Source organism: Balaenoptera physalus (assembly GCF_965194825.1).
Source record: "Balaenoptera physalus genome assembly, chromosome: 1".
NCBI lineage: Eukaryota > Metazoa > Chordata > Mammalia > Artiodactyla > Balaenopteridae > Balaenoptera > Balaenoptera physalus.
In genome coordinates this window covers 141,819,091-141,834,438 of record NC_138882.1, presented here as the reverse complement: position 1 = coordinate 141,834,438, position 15,348 = coordinate 141,819,091, and the positions used below count along the sequence as shown (strand labels likewise).

Below are 15,348 nucleotides of genomic sequence, written 5' to 3'. Positions count from 1 at the left end.
AATGGTGTGTAAGTATATGTTAAGATAGTTTAGCCTTTAAAAATGTAAGATATCAATATCAATGTAAATAATGTTTGTTCTTGACTCTTCAGTGCCATAGTAAATCCTTCTAAAATGGATTAATAATATTTTTTAAAAATATATTTATTTATTTGGTCGTGTTGGGTCTTAGTTGCAGCAGGTGGGCTCCTTTTAGTTGCAGCTCACTGGCTCCTTAGTTGCAGCACGTGGGCTCCTTCATTGTGGCATGTGAACTCTTAGTTACGGCATGCATGTGGGATCCAGTTCCCTGGCCAGGGATCGAACCCAGGCACCCTGCATTGGGAGCGTGGAGTCTTAATCACTGAGCCACCAGGGAAGTCCCAGGATTAATAATATTTTTGATATTATTGTTACATAGCTAATGCATGCCTTTTCAGTTGTTATCTTAATATTATTAAAGCCTTGAGCTTATTATCTAAATATACTAACAGATAATTTTTCAAAATCATCCTTTATAAAGTCACTTCAAAACCTCATTAATATTCTATTTTTGGAAGCCATTAGGAGTGGAACAGAAATATGTCTTATAGGTAGGCAAGCCTACTAATGATAAAGTGGAAAGCATTTTTGCTCACATCTGTGGTAATGGAACAATTTCTCATACCTTCAACAAAGAATCCTTTACTTTCTGCATAAAGTGCCATCTTCAAGTAAAACCTGTTATGAAGTTCTAGTTATGAGATCACATATAAGCATGTTGGTTTGGAACTAGGAGAAGGAATTTGAGACCAAGAGATAGTAGAGCTAATTTTATAGAGAGGTCTTTCTCAAAACTGGTATTTATCAGCATTTTGCTATAGCTGTGAAATGAATTCAGTCTTTTGGTTACCTAGACTTGAAACAATTTTTTTGGTTTATTATACTTTATCTTTTAAATATAAAGTCTTTTCACTTTTTCTTTCAACGTATCAGTTTTAACAATCCTTACTTCTTCTTTCTTAGTGTGCTCTAAGCACTAATCTCACCCTGATTATTGCAGCAGCATCTTCATTTATTACTTTGTTTCAGTACTTCTCCAGCTCTCATGAACTATATTTTTCATATTTCTCCTCTCCATTATATCTTTTCCTAACTTTTTGTTATCTAAATGCTGCCTCTTAATGATGTTGCAAATTCCTGGAGGGCACTGGCTCTAGTTGACATTTCTTTTATATGTTCCCTAGGTTTCTTCTCATTGCTCTGCATGCTGGAAACTTGTAATAAATATTGTTTGAAAATATTTTTCCTTCATTTCAGGAGTGGCAATGTGTACAATCAAAAGGTTGCTTTTTCTTAGAAGAAGATGGTGAAATCATTAGTCATCAATATAGGATGCAAATAGCTCAGAGATCCCTGGTTTATCTAACAATTAAGCCATTAAACCTGAGTCAAGCTGAAGGCAAGTTTAAATTTTCTGTATTTTTAAAAAAATATCAATTTATGCCCACTTTGAAAATACTTATGTAAGTATTTGATGGTTCTAGTTAGTGAAGAAAATGATCTGCCTAAGAAACATGTGGTTACATATTGCAATACACTTAAAGAAAGTCATTGACTTTCTTTGACAACAAAGTCGTTGACAACAAGTCATTGACAACACATTGACTGTGTTGTCATATTATGCAAAAAAAGTAAATTGTTTTTGTACATGTTTAAAGTATTTTTCTTTTAATTTATTTAAAAATGAGAATAAGATGTTACCTGGTTTCCTTTTGACATAGAATTAACTTTTTATCTGCTAATTAATCCTTAGCTTTTTCCATTTATCAATTTTTTAAATTAATATGCATGAGACAACTTCTATAGGAGGATAATTTGGGACAAATATGAACTGCAAGTATTTTTGAATACCTTCAAAGTGCTATGTCATATGACTTAGACAATCCTTATTAATAATTTTCATATCCATGGTAATATTCTTTTTCTATATACCAATGCTAGATAAAGATTAATAATTTCCTAGTGTCTACAGTGGTTATTACATAATTTTTAATTAGTGAAAAATGGCTATATGGGTGCTTTCCCTAGATATCCTTTTAATGTTATTGTTCTAAGTATCAATCTTTATTTTTCTTTTATTATGTTTACATATAAACATCTACTTACTAGAGGATTCTTCCCCACTTAAATTACTTTTCCCTCCTAAAGTACAGATTGTGAAAGTTTTCACTGTATATCTTGTAGGACACTTACAACATTTGGTAAATGATACTTTTAATTTTTTTTTTTAAATAAATTTATTTATTTATTTATTTTTGGCTGCATTGGGTCTTTGTTGCTGCACGCGGGCTTTCTCTAGTGGCGAGCGGGAGCTACTCCTCGTTGAGGTGCGTGGGCTTCTCATTGCGGTGGCTTCTCTTGTTGCAGAGCATGGGCTCTAGGCATGCGGGCTTCAGTAGATGTGGCACGTGGGCTCAGTAGTTGTGGCTCATGGGCTCTAGAGTGCAGGCTCAGTAGTTGTGGCGCCCAGGCTTAATCGCTCTGCTGCATGTGGGATCTTCCCAGACCAAGGCTCTAACTCATGTCCCCTGCATTGGCAGGCGGATTCTTAACCACTGTTCCACCAGGGAAGCCCTGGTAATTGATACTTTTAAATGACAATTACAATAGTCATTTTTCAGATAAAAGTATCAAGATAGGTCTGCAAATTCAATGTAGTTGTTTATTCTCTGTATTCTTATGAAGAAGATTTTTTTTCATTTATTTGTCAAATATTTATTGAAGACCTTATAAACCAAGTATCATTTTAGGTGCTTAAGATACAGATACATCAGAGTACAAAAAATACAAAATCCCTGCCCTTATGAACTTACATTCTAGTGGAGGAAATAAACAATAAATAATAAACATAATAAATAGTAAATGACATGGTGTGTTAGAAGGTGATAAGTGCTGTGGGAAAAACATAGAGGAAAAGGGGCATTGTGAATACGAAGGAATATGAGTTGCCATTGAAAGGGATTATTAGTGTATGCTTCATTAGAGGTTGACATTTGAGCAGACTTTGAAAGAGGTGTGTTAATTATCAACTGCTGTGTAACAAACTACCCCAAAACTCAGTGGCTTAAAACAATTAAACGTTTGTTTGCTTATGAGCAGTTCTTTTGGTCTGAGCTGGGCTTGGCTTTTCTCTGTAGGGCTTACTCGTGCATCTGTGATCAGCTGCAGGTTAGCTGGTGGCTGGCTTTAACTGATCTTGGCTGGGCTCTTTCCTTTGTATGCGTTTCAGCTGAGACAACTTGATTCAGCCTTTTATAGTCTCTTACCCTCTAGTAAGTTAGACTGGACTTTTCTTATGGTATAACAGGAATCTAAGAGAGAAAGCAGAAGCACCATAGGCCTGGGCTCAGAATCAGCACATTACTTCTGTTACATTCTGTTGTGCACAGCAAGTCAAAAGGCAAGTACAGGTTTACAGGGTGGAGAAATAGATTTGACATCTTGATGGAAGAGCTACGAAGTCACATTGCAAGGGGTTGTGGATTCAGAGAGGGATGGCCATTTTTGCTGTCTTCCACAGGAGGCAAGGGAGTAAGCTCTGTGGATGTAGGGCTGGTGGAAGGGGATGGGTGAAGAGTGGAGGAAGTGACAGGTAGAGGGAATCCTCTGTTCAGAGGCTCTGAGGTGAGAGTGTGCTTGGTGTTAGAAGAACAACAAGGTGGCTAGAGTGGGTATATTGAAGTAAGTAAGGAGAGAGTGTAGGGGATGAAGACAGAGAGAAACAAGGACAAAAATCAGGTAGAGTTTTGTTTTGTTTTTTGCCATAATGAGAACTTGGACTTTTACTCTGAGAGAAAAGAGGAACCCTTAGGAGGCTGCCATCAAGATTTTCTCTTCATCTTTGATTTTCAATAGTTTGAATATGTGTCTTGGTGTTTTCTGGGTTTTTTTTGTTGTTGTTGATACTGTTTTTGAGTTTTGGGGAGTTTTTTTTTTTTTTGGTTGTTTGTTTGTTTGTGTTTATCTTTTTGGTATTTATCCTACTAAGGGCTCTCTGAGTTTCTTAGATTTATGGCTTGTTGTCTCATTATTTTTAGAACATTTTCCATCTTTATCTCTTCTGCTCTCTCTTTTCTTCCACTTATACACCTGACATCTTGTTCTCCTGTGCGCCACCACCGATAAGCCAGTGCTTGCATCTCATCTCTCCTTGGAAAGGTCTGTCTTTCCTTGGATTTCAGGCTGCTTGGTTGTCCTGTGACCTCAGCTCTGACAGGTTCAAGAAATGCTATGATTTTGTATTTCATGCATTTTTTCTCATTGTTAGGGTGGAAGCAACATTCTTCCAACTTTCAACTGCATTAGAGGATTTTTAAGTAGAGTTGGAACATAATCTGACATATTTTAACAAGAACAGTCAGGTTGCTGTATTGAAAACAGATTGAAGGTACAGAAAGCAAGGGGTCCAGCTAGGACTCTATTGCAGAATTCTAAGAGGGGACTGGTGTTACTTTGAACTGGGGTGTAGAGGGGATAAGAAGTAGAGATTCTGGATATATTTTGAAGGTCAAACCATAGCATTTCCTGAGGCTTTGTTATGATACGTGAGAGAAGGGAAAAGTTAAAGATGATTCCAGGATTTTGGGTTTTATCAACTGGAAGGAATGAGTTACTCTTATCTGAGATAGAAAAGAGTATAGATGGACAGGTTTTTTTTTCAGATGTTTGGGAAAGCCAGTTTTAGACATAGAAATCCAAGTGGAAATGTCAAATAGGCAGTTGGATATATGGGTCTAATGTTCAGAGGAAAGGTCCTAGCAGGAGATACAAATTTTGGAGTTAACAGCACATAGATGATGTCTAACATCTCTTCCTCCTATGCTCCTTTACAGGTAAGCCAGTACTTGCATCTTCTGTCTTCTTGAAAGGGTTTGTTTGTCCTTGGATTTCAGCCTACTTGGTTGCCTGGCAACCTTAGCTTTCTGATGAGTTTAAGAAAAGTTATGATTTTTAGAAAGTGTGTATATAGAGAATGTTTCTAACAATTTCATTGTGTATAGATATATGCCTTATTGCAAATGCTATGATGTTTATAAAAATGGATGTGTATTTCTAAAAAAAAAATCCAAAGGGGAAAGAAACCACTACTTTTTTAAATAGGAAAGAGTAAGTAGTGATTGCTTATTTTAAGATGTTTGGTTTTTTTTATTTATAGGAAAACCATCCCCTTGGTTATCAGTTGATACTGCCTTGTATATTCTTAAGGAAAATGAGAGTCAAGCAAATCTACAGCTCATGTGTTTTACTGAACTACGAAATAGAGAAGTATACATATTTATTTTCTAATGTTTAGTTAAAAATATAGTATGACCTCAAGTTTGAGGAAAATAATAGTTTTTCTATATATTTTAAAACTTTTTATCTTCCCTTCCAATTAAGGTATATACAGTAATCACTATTCATATTACATATGTTTTATTAATTGTGAAGGACTTTTTCTTATTTGCTGAGATTTAAAAATTGAGGATTGATTGGCCATTTTGGCTTCATAACTTATAAGTTGTGTGACATTGTACTTCACTTTCCTCTTTTCTAATGCCCTGATACCCCACATGTGAACATTTTTTTGTTATACTCAATAAAAATGATTGATGCCAGTGGATTTTTTCCCCCTAATACAAGCAATTCAAGGCTTTGAAAATGTTCCTCTAGATGTTTGTCTTACTTGTACTACTATTGCAAAAAAGAAAAACTTCAAGATTACTATCCTCAGGCTTGACTCATAGGGTCCAAAAATAGATTGATCTGAAAAAATGCTTTCAAATGATTTTATATGTTGCCCATGGGGTTGTTCTGATCTTTTCTAATTATACATTTACTCAGAGGCCAAATATGTGAGGCAGATACATAAATGTGGCTATTTGTTTTATGAGGACTACAAAATACATCTGCTACACAACAACAGGAATAATACTATTCAAGGGCTTACTGCAATATCATATTTAATCTTTATATAGGCCCAACGACAGACAAACATTTCCCTGATGGAATGTTATATAGAAGTCTTTATTGTTGGCTTCCTAACAGACAAGAATAGTTATAGGCAAGAAACAAATAAAATGACAGCAGTTAATGTTTTGATTAAACTCTTCTTCAAAACTGACTACAAAGTTAAATTCAAGATAAAGCATTGTCTAAAACAGTAGCTTTCCCACTTTGTTTTGGTTAAAATTACTTTCTTACGAGATTACATGTATAAAAATGTTAGTACATAGCAAGCCTATAATAAAATTTGAATGAATTTCTATTTACCTCTTTACTATAGGCCTCTGTTTATCTGTAATATGTCTTATTTACAAAGGATTTTTAGTTTTAGTTTCATAATTATTTTCTTTAAGAAGAGTTTTGTGCCCATGAAAGACTTTCTATTTGTCAACCACTGTGGCAGTTCAAGTTTATATGTAGAGATAAGGGAGATTCAAGGGATAACACATATTAGGAAACAGCAAGAACTGCTGTTCACTCCTGGATATCAGTCTACATCTGGCCAATCTAAAAGATTATGATTTCCAAAAGATGGGTTTGGTCAACCTTTAGTTTTCAAAATGACCCTCACTTTTATTGGATTGCTTCTTTTATCAAAATAGGACATGGTCACTTTAGGATGATTATGGTTCCTCTGACTTGTGAGGGTAGAAATAGGGCTGAACCTAGAATTTGGATGAGCAACTTTGTTTTGTATGAGTCTCCAGGATGACCTAAAATAAACCTGGGATTTGAAAGGAGTTTTAGACACAATACCGGACAGAATTCCCTAGGGTTATTCTGTGCTGAAGGGCAAATGGCTACTTGCTTAGATATTATACACGACTAGGAAATGCTTAGGTTTTATATATTTGACAGAGACAATCCCTAGGTTTTATAGGAAGCCATTGGGCTCCAGAAAGCACCTAGAAGGTTCATAGAAGGATGCCATTTTGCTTTTTCTTATAGAACAGGAGAATAAAATGTTTTCCTATACAAATGTCTTGGCACTCATTATAAATATCCTGTGATGGAAAAGAATTTTGTATAAGGTAGGTTTATCTGGGACTCTGCCTTCTTGTTTTATAGTCCATATTACATAAATAGTAGTAAAATTCCAGTGCTTTTGTCCACATAATTGTATTTTTACAAATATGGCTAATTCATACAAATAGGGAACTCTTAAAATATATTTAATTTTTATTTTGTGGCATAGAAATCTGAATTACAAATCACATATTTATATTTGAATCAAATTAGGCAACTATAACCCAGAAAAATTACTCTAAGATTTTTCTCTTTGCTTCCTGTTGAAATATTTGCATAACAAACATTTTTGAAGATTATTGGGAAGATTTAGAAGTTATATAACTTCTAACCTGTTACAGTTTTAGGCATTTGTTTTTAAAATATATAAAGAACTACATCTAATATTATTAGCCTTACCATTAACAAAAATATTTTGAAGCCTATAAAACATTGATAGAACCATAATAGAATTGGTGAATATTGGTAAAAAAAGAAACTATTTCTAATGCTTCCCTTTCATAAGAAAGATTAAAAGTCATTAAGACTCATGGTGGTTGTTTGTTTATTTGTTTGTTTGTTTTTAAAATTCTTTTGAGAAAAGATGTTTGGGTGGACTGGTGAACTAGGACCTGGAATTTACTGGTTAATTCCTTCCACAACTGGCTGCAGGCTAAAGAAAGAAAGAAAACCAATAACAGAAGAAGCCCAGCTTGTATATAGAGATGAAACAGGGGAATTATTTCTCACAAAGGAGTTTAGGTAAGTTTTGTTTATTAAAGTTAAGAGCTATAACATCTAGACTGGATATATATCAGTAGCCTGTCTTCCATCCTTTCCTTTGGCTAGCTGCAAATCCCAACCCCAGATTCTAATCAATAGCTCAACTCATCCACTAGGCATCTGAAAGTGACCTTCTTCTGCTCATAGGTCTGGGATTGCCATTCATTTCTGGGTCCCATACATTTGGCAAGTCAACTTTAGTTGCGTATCTACTGATTTCTCCTCCACTAGAAACAGGTCCTGCTAGTTGCACTGTTGACTTAGATAGCTATCAAATATGAAATCCAAATAGGGTAGTCCTCCCATACCCTACATGTACACAGTAAGATCTGGCTGCAGGTAGAGAGGAAGAAGAAAGTAGATGGAGAAAGGAGAAAAGAAGAAGGGAACTTCTCTTTGTGTTCCTACTACATGTTGACATGCTGTGGTTGCTTTGGAAACTTGTTTATGTCATGTAATACTAGACTGAGTAAAATATATATTTGGATACATTTATCATTCACAAATATTATTTTTTATTTTATTCTTTTCCATTATGGTTTATTATAGGATATTGAATATAGTTCCCTGTGCTATACAATAGGACCTTGTCGTTTATCCATTTTGTATATAATAGTTTGCATCTGCTAGTCCCAAACTCCCAATCCAACCCTCCCCCACTCTCCCTCCCCCTTGACAACCATAAGTCTGTTCTCTGTGTCTGTGAATCTGTTTCTGTTTCGTAGATAAGATCATTACAAATATTGTTTAATGCCTTTATATTACTTCCTTTTGAAAGTTATCCTCATAGAAACCTTTTTCAGTCTAGTTGCCTTAGAGACAAATAATTAGCTATTTTTTTGTAATTTTAGGTCAACTTTATCAGATATATTTGAAGTAATTGATTTAGATGGAAATGGTCTTCTTAGCCTTGAAGAATATAATTTTTTTGAACTGAGAACAAGTGGAGAGAAATGTGATGAAGATGCTTGGGCTGTCTGCAGAGGTAAGCACTTTTCTTTTTCTTAATGGATATGTAAAATATATATATATACATACACACACCCTTTCATCCTTAAGAAGTGAAATGTCAAATTTCTCCGTGGAATATTATAGCAATTAGGACAGTTTAAAAGTAGTAGCATTGTTTGTAGACCATAAAAGATTAAACATTTATTTTCCTTAAATTGGTAGTTGGTGTAGTACTCAAGTTAAAAGAAAATGTGAATTACTTAATCATAATTTCTATGTTCTTTGGAGCTTAGAATGTAAAAAACTTTGTCTTAGCTCTTTTAGCAAAGGGACTGAAGTGGTTGAGAGACCCAAACTGCGCCCAGGAGAGGGCAGCAAAGAGCTAATAGGCTAGAGTTTTACTAAAAATTAAGAGGTTTCCAGGAAGTTGTTTATATATGTTAAGAATTCTTTGTTTTTTGTATTTGATTTGAATTAAGAAAGTCCATCGATGGACGTATAAAAGCCAAAAATGCTAAGATAGGCAAAGAAAAATACTGAGAGCGAGGCGAAGTCAGTTGTCACTTGCGAGGAGTCTGGGAAGAGGGTAGAGCTTGTATATTTAAGCCAAGGGCTGAAAGGTCAAAGGGGAAAGCCAGAAAGCCACAGCCAACTATAGATCACAGAACAAGAAGTTGAGGAGGTTAGAATGCAGTCAGGAGAGAGATTAACTCACATGTTGCTGTCACTGGGGTAGTAATGTGTCCTAATCCTCTGGTTCTTGAAACGGTCTAAGCTTGGCAGTCAGTGAGCCAGAGAGGAGTCTGATAAGTCTGTTTATCTAAACAGCAAGTAAGGTAGAAATATTATTAATATAAAGGTTTTTAAAAATACATCTCTTTTTAACTGAAAGTTTATATACTGTAATCAGTAACAAGAAATGTATATTGATTTATAATAGTAAACTTCAATTAATAAGATTGATAACACACATAATAGAGTATTATTTTTAGGAGGATGTAATCATCCTGTAACTTTAATGATATAATATTTTGATTCTCTTTGTTCCCTTGTCATATATCAGTTGAATATATTTGTATGAGTACTTTCTGAGTTCTCTATTCTGTTCCACTGATCTGTTTGTCTCATCTGTCACCAGTACCACACTGTCTTGATTACTGTAGCTTTAAAGTAAGTCTTGAAGTTGGGTATTAATAAACTTTAAAAGCTTAATGGAGAATTGATCATTTTAAGTTTTAAAAGTAGATTAGTTATTGATAGTCTCTATAGCATAGTATCTAGATACATTTTTCTTGAAAGTAATAATTTCTTTTTATTATGTATCAAATATTAATTTTTTTCATCTTGCTTTTCTACTTGGTAGCTCCAGCTTCCATTTTAGTGGCTACCATGTCTTTCTATGATCTAATTTAACCTACATTTACTTTTTTTCCTTACAAAAGTTGTGAGTCACTTTTCAAACTCTAAACTTTTTAAACTATTCATCAGTCAACCAGTTTTAAACAGTTATGTCTCTGCCTCTTTTCTCACAATAATGTGTACAAAAGAGATATCTCAAATAAGAGTACCCATCTTCCTTTGGTATATTACAGATGGGAGTTGGAAAGTAAGATCTTTCTTTTTTGTAGGACAATTAACAGAATGTAATCCAAAATCAGTAGCTGTTTATTATCTATATTATAGAAACATTCAGGAATTATATATATCTAGATATTTCTTCATGAATTTATGCTTATAAACAATGTTAAAATGGATGTACTTAGATTTGTCTGGGACATTCATGGACTCCAAAGTGTTCCCCATTATCTAACAGTTTTTTAGGGACCAGTGGACAATTCAGTTAAAATTAAAGCAATTAAGAATATAGCAGTCTCCTTAAACCTGGCACCATCCACATTTCCCTTTTGAAACACCAGTAGTTTGGGGGGTATTACATCAAATTCATTTGGGTTTAAATGGCAAATATATAAGAAGCATTTTAATTTTTGAAATACAGCACTGGCTTTGGCAGCACATATACTAATTTTTGAAATATATGTCAGTATATACTTTAGATAAGCAGGCAGGTTGGAATTTATCCAGAAAAATTAAAGTTTCCTCTGATTTTGGAATATATTTGCACTATTTTTGACTTCGGATCTTGTTGAAAAACTTAATCATGCACTGTGACAGTGCTTATGCTGAGTTGTGGAAAATTAGAACAGTATCTCTCAAACGTGTTTTGAGTCATTCTTATTTCACTTTTGTAGTGCTCACAGATTCCTAAGGCCTCCTTTAAAATAAATGTTTGTGAATACTAATAAATAATAGACATTTTAGTAAATGTATGAATTTTAAAATTATGTAAGAAAGAAACTTTTGGTTGTTTTGACAGAGAATTTCGATACAAAGAAGAATGAACTAACAAGACAGGGCTTTATGGATCTGAATCTAATGGAAGCCAATGATGGAGAAGGAGATCCTCGTGACCTTTGGGTAACTCTACACTCAATGGGCTACAATAAAACTCTGGAACTGACAGAGGTAAAACAATCTTGAATTTTTGCAGTGGGTTTAATGTACATAATATTTTACCCCATGAGCATTTTCCTGACACAGGACTTTTGAATTGGGCTCTAAAATCCTTGAACTTAAATACGTGAATGAATCCTGGGCACAACAGTATGTTTCTGCTAGTTTATACAAGTTCTTACCTGAAATTTAGTTACTGCCAACATTTAAGTAATTCAGGAACAAAAGGAGTTTGAGCATATGATATTCAGGAAAAAGATTGGTAATATAAAAAATTATATTTCTTAATTGGCGATGGCTATTTGAGTTGCTAAAATTTCATTTCTATTCAGAGACTCTTTGTCCTAATAGAATAAAGGCTTTCATAATAAGGAGAATATGTCTGGATGAGAACTGGAATTCTGATCTTTTTACAGAGGTACTCCTTGGGTTAATATTTGTAAAACACTTGGAACAGCACTTGGCTCATAGAAAGCACTGTGTATGTATTAGCTATCATTATTATTATTTATTAACATGATAAGGTATAAAAGTTGAATAAGACTCCCAATAAACAAGAGGAATAATAAAAATTAGGCCTATTTCTTAAATTTTATATTTTTGTGTCCTTTAATAAAGTTTAGAATAAAGGATTTAATAGTTTTAGACCACACAATTAGATAACAATACATTTGTTTATAAATTAAAAATAGTATCTGTCCTTTCTATAAATAAATCAACCTCAGAGGGTAACACTACCACCAACAAATTTTAAGTTTTGGGTGTATTGAGTCTTTGGTTTAGTTCCTAGTTTTGACATCATTTAACATTCCTCATAAATTTTTTTTCTGAGAAGTTCTCTATAATTTTTTTTGCCATTTTTATTAATAAGAGGTGAATAGTTCCAGTAACTTTTTACATCCTACTTTAACCTAACATTTAGTGAATCTCACATTTTTAAGCATGGTGCAAAATCAGCATCTAATCTGTGAATAATATTGTGTCTGCTACACATGCTTTCACTTAACAAAGGAATTAGTTAAGAGCAAATTAAGACATTTTATAACATTTGCTGATGTCATTGACTTCTGAAGTCACAGGCAAGAAGGATTTCTGAGACAAATATCTTTTTATTTAAATTTTATTTTTTTATTGAATAGGTAATATATTCATATCATTGAACGTTCCAAAGGTAAAAAAAAAAAAATTTATACAGTGAAAATGTCAAAGGATGATGAGACCACCACTCAGTAGCTGAAATAAAAAGACAAAAATGAATTGATTGCTTACTACAAGGGAGAGCTATCTGGTCAGGTGTAGTCTCTCTATGCAAAGCAGAATGTTCATCTTATTTATAAAGTGTTTTGGGGAAGCATGGTTACTCAGGTGAGACTGTTGACTGGTTGGCACTCAGTGGTATATTTATTTACATGAGTCTGTCTGTGATTGCTTGACTTTCAAAAGTGAGGAGCCAACACTGGCTGACTTAAACAAAAGTGTGTTTATTGAAGTGAGTTGTTGCAGATCAACTGAACAGTTTTAAAACAAGTTCTGGGGAGAGAGATCAAGATGGCAGAATAGAAGGATGTGGATCTCACCTCCTCCCACAAATACATCAAAAATACATTTACATGTGGGACAATTCTCACAGAATACTTACTGGACACTGGCAGATCTCATACAACCAAAACTACAAGAAAGATCACCACATAACTAGGTAGGACGAAAGAAAAAAAAAAGGAATCAGGATGGGACCTGTACCCCTGGGAGGGAGCTGTGAAAGAGGAAAGGTTCCCTCACCCTGGGAACCCCCCTCACCAGCTGGGCGATCAGCCAGGACAGAAAGGGAGATTCAGAGGCTCAGAGGAGAGTGCAGCAATAGGCTTGCAGCAGGCAGAGCAGAAAGAGACCAGCACAGATGGTCCTGGCCACTTGCTGCACACTTCAGCCTGAGATGCGCATCTGTTGGTGTGCACAGTGGCTGGGTGCTGAAACTCGGGTTTCAGCGGACAGACCTGGGGAGGGAACTGGGGTTGGCTGCATGGAGACGGCCCAAAGGGGCTGGAGTGTGGCCTGGGCCACAAATGGGGGTGTGCACGGGATGAAGCCTAGGTCTGCCATAGAAGCCCCGTTGTTAATGCATGCAAAGGGAGGGGCAGGCCCCTACACTAGCAGCCTCATTCCCAGTGACCTCACAGCAGGCACAGCTCCACCTCCATGAGCTCTGGGAGCACCAAGCTGCAGTTGCCCACATACAGAGGCAGAGCTGAAATCTGAGCCAATCCCCAGGGGCCGCTCGACTTCAGAAGCCGGGCTGAAATCTGAGCCTTGTCCAGAGGCTTTGCAACTTTGATGGATGTATGCTGCCAGCACCTTTGTAAGCTCAGCACCTGTGGGACATCTGCGTGGATTACTGGTGCTCCCATGGCTGGGGCAGGCCTGGAGTTAGCAGCTGTGGGCTTTGCAGGCATGCACATGCTAAGGCAGGGCCAGGGTCTGCGCTGATTCCCTAGTGCCCACAGCGGGTTCAGAGGCACAACTATATGTGACTACTGTGGGTCCTGGTGCCTATGAACACAGTGCCTGAGGGACATCTGGGTTGATTGCCTGCAATCCCATGGCTGAGGTGGGGCGGAGGGCAATGCCAACAACAGTGTACTTCGTGAGCACACGACGGGTGACACGCGACACCGGAGCACACTACCTTGTGGACAGCTCCCACAGAGGAATACTCAGTGGCTTTCCCAGCAGAGGTACTTCAACCCCACCTACCCCACACCACAGCTCAGAAATGGATCTGGGGACTTCTACTTCAACAACTGAAGAGCAGACCTTGACCCTGACAAGGCTATGACAGCCACAGAGCAAAGAGGAGGCCCTGCTCAACATCCAGTGAAGGGTCTGGTCACCACAAGTCCAATCACACCCCCTATCAAGGGGATAATAGCCAGCACACACTGAGGAAAAATGTGGCAGGCATCCATACTAAAAACAGCCCTCGCACCAAAACTATCAGACTCATGCAGGCTACACAGGGATACTCCCACATAAAAACAGCCCTTCATGACCACAGTAGATACCTGTTTCTCCTAAATTCAGAGTCAGAGAAATATAAGTAGAATGAAGAATCAGAGGCACCACTCCCAATGAAAAGAACAAGAGAAAGTCCCTGAAAGGACAAACAATGAAACGGACCTCTCCAGTCTGCTAGATCCCAAGTTCAAAGAGGAGGTAATAACAGCACTGAAGGGGGAGTTCCCTGGTGGTCTAGCGGTTAGGATTTGGCACTTTCACTGCCACGGCCTGGGTTCAATCCCTGGTTGGGGAACTGAGATCCTGCAAGCTTCACGGTGCAGCCAAAATAAATGAAACAAAACAACAACAGAACACTGAAGGAATTAAGAAAGCCTATTGATAGAAATGCAGATCAAGGAACTGTAACAAGGAACTAGAAACTATAAAAGAGGAGCCAATTAAAATTAGAAAACTTATTTGCTGAGATGAAAGCCAAGGTAAAGGCAGTAAATAGCAAACTAAGTAATGCAGAAAAACGAATAAGTTATCTGGAAGATAGAATAATGGAGATCACCCAATCAGAACAGCAGATAGAAAGATAAACAGCAAAAAAAAAAAAAAAAGAAAGCAATATATAAGACCTATAGGATAATATAAAGCAAGCCAATCTATGCATAATAGGGATCCCAGGAGAAAAAGAAAGAGAAAAAGAGATTGAAAATGTATTTGAGGAAATTTTGGCTGAAAACTTCCCAAACCTAAAGAAAGAAACATATCCAGGTACAGGAAGCACAGAGGGTCCCAAACAGGATGAACCCAAACAGAACTATATCAAGATATATTATATAATTAAAATGGCAAACATCAAAGATAAAGAGTGGATTCTAAAGACAGCAAGATAAAAACAAAGAGTTAGTTACAAGGGAAGCCCCATAAGGCTGATTTCTCTACAGAAACATTGCAGGCCAGAAGGGAGTGGCAAGACATATTCCAAGTTCTGAAAGGGAAAAACCTGCAACCTAGGATACTCTACCCAGAAAAATTATTATTTAGAATAGAAGGAGAGATAAGATAATGAATTTTTCAGATAAGCAAAAA

General features: G+C 36.1%; 1 protein-coding gene and 1 pseudogene across 6 annotated transcripts in view; both read left to right on the top strand.

The window, feature by feature from the left end:
* LOC309656812 (keratin, type II cytoskeletal 8 pseudogene) overlaps positions 1-15,348 on the top strand; it is a 411,180-nt pseudogene that overhangs the window by 72,149 nt on the left and 323,683 nt on the right. The gene's annotated exons all lie outside the window — the stretch shown is intronic.
* The window catches only part of EFCAB7 (EF-hand calcium binding domain 7), a 49,721-nt gene that overhangs the window by 20,493 nt on the left and 13,880 nt on the right, over positions 1-15,348 (top strand). For 4 of the 5 annotated variants that reach the window (XM_082453575.1, XM_082453574.1, XM_082453576.1 and 1 more), the window contains 5 exons: positions 1,279-1,420; positions 5,177-5,286; positions 7,616-7,773; positions 8,646-8,779; positions 11,120-11,268. In XM_082453575.1, the coding sequence (XP_082309701.1) occupies positions 1,279-1,420; positions 5,177-5,286; positions 7,616-7,773; positions 8,646-8,779; positions 11,120-11,268 (693 nt within the window). The remainder of the gene's footprint in view (positions 1-1,278; positions 1,421-5,176; positions 5,287-7,615; positions 7,774-8,645; positions 8,780-11,119; positions 11,269-15,348) is intronic. The other variant, XM_082453577.1, reaches the window with a different exon arrangement.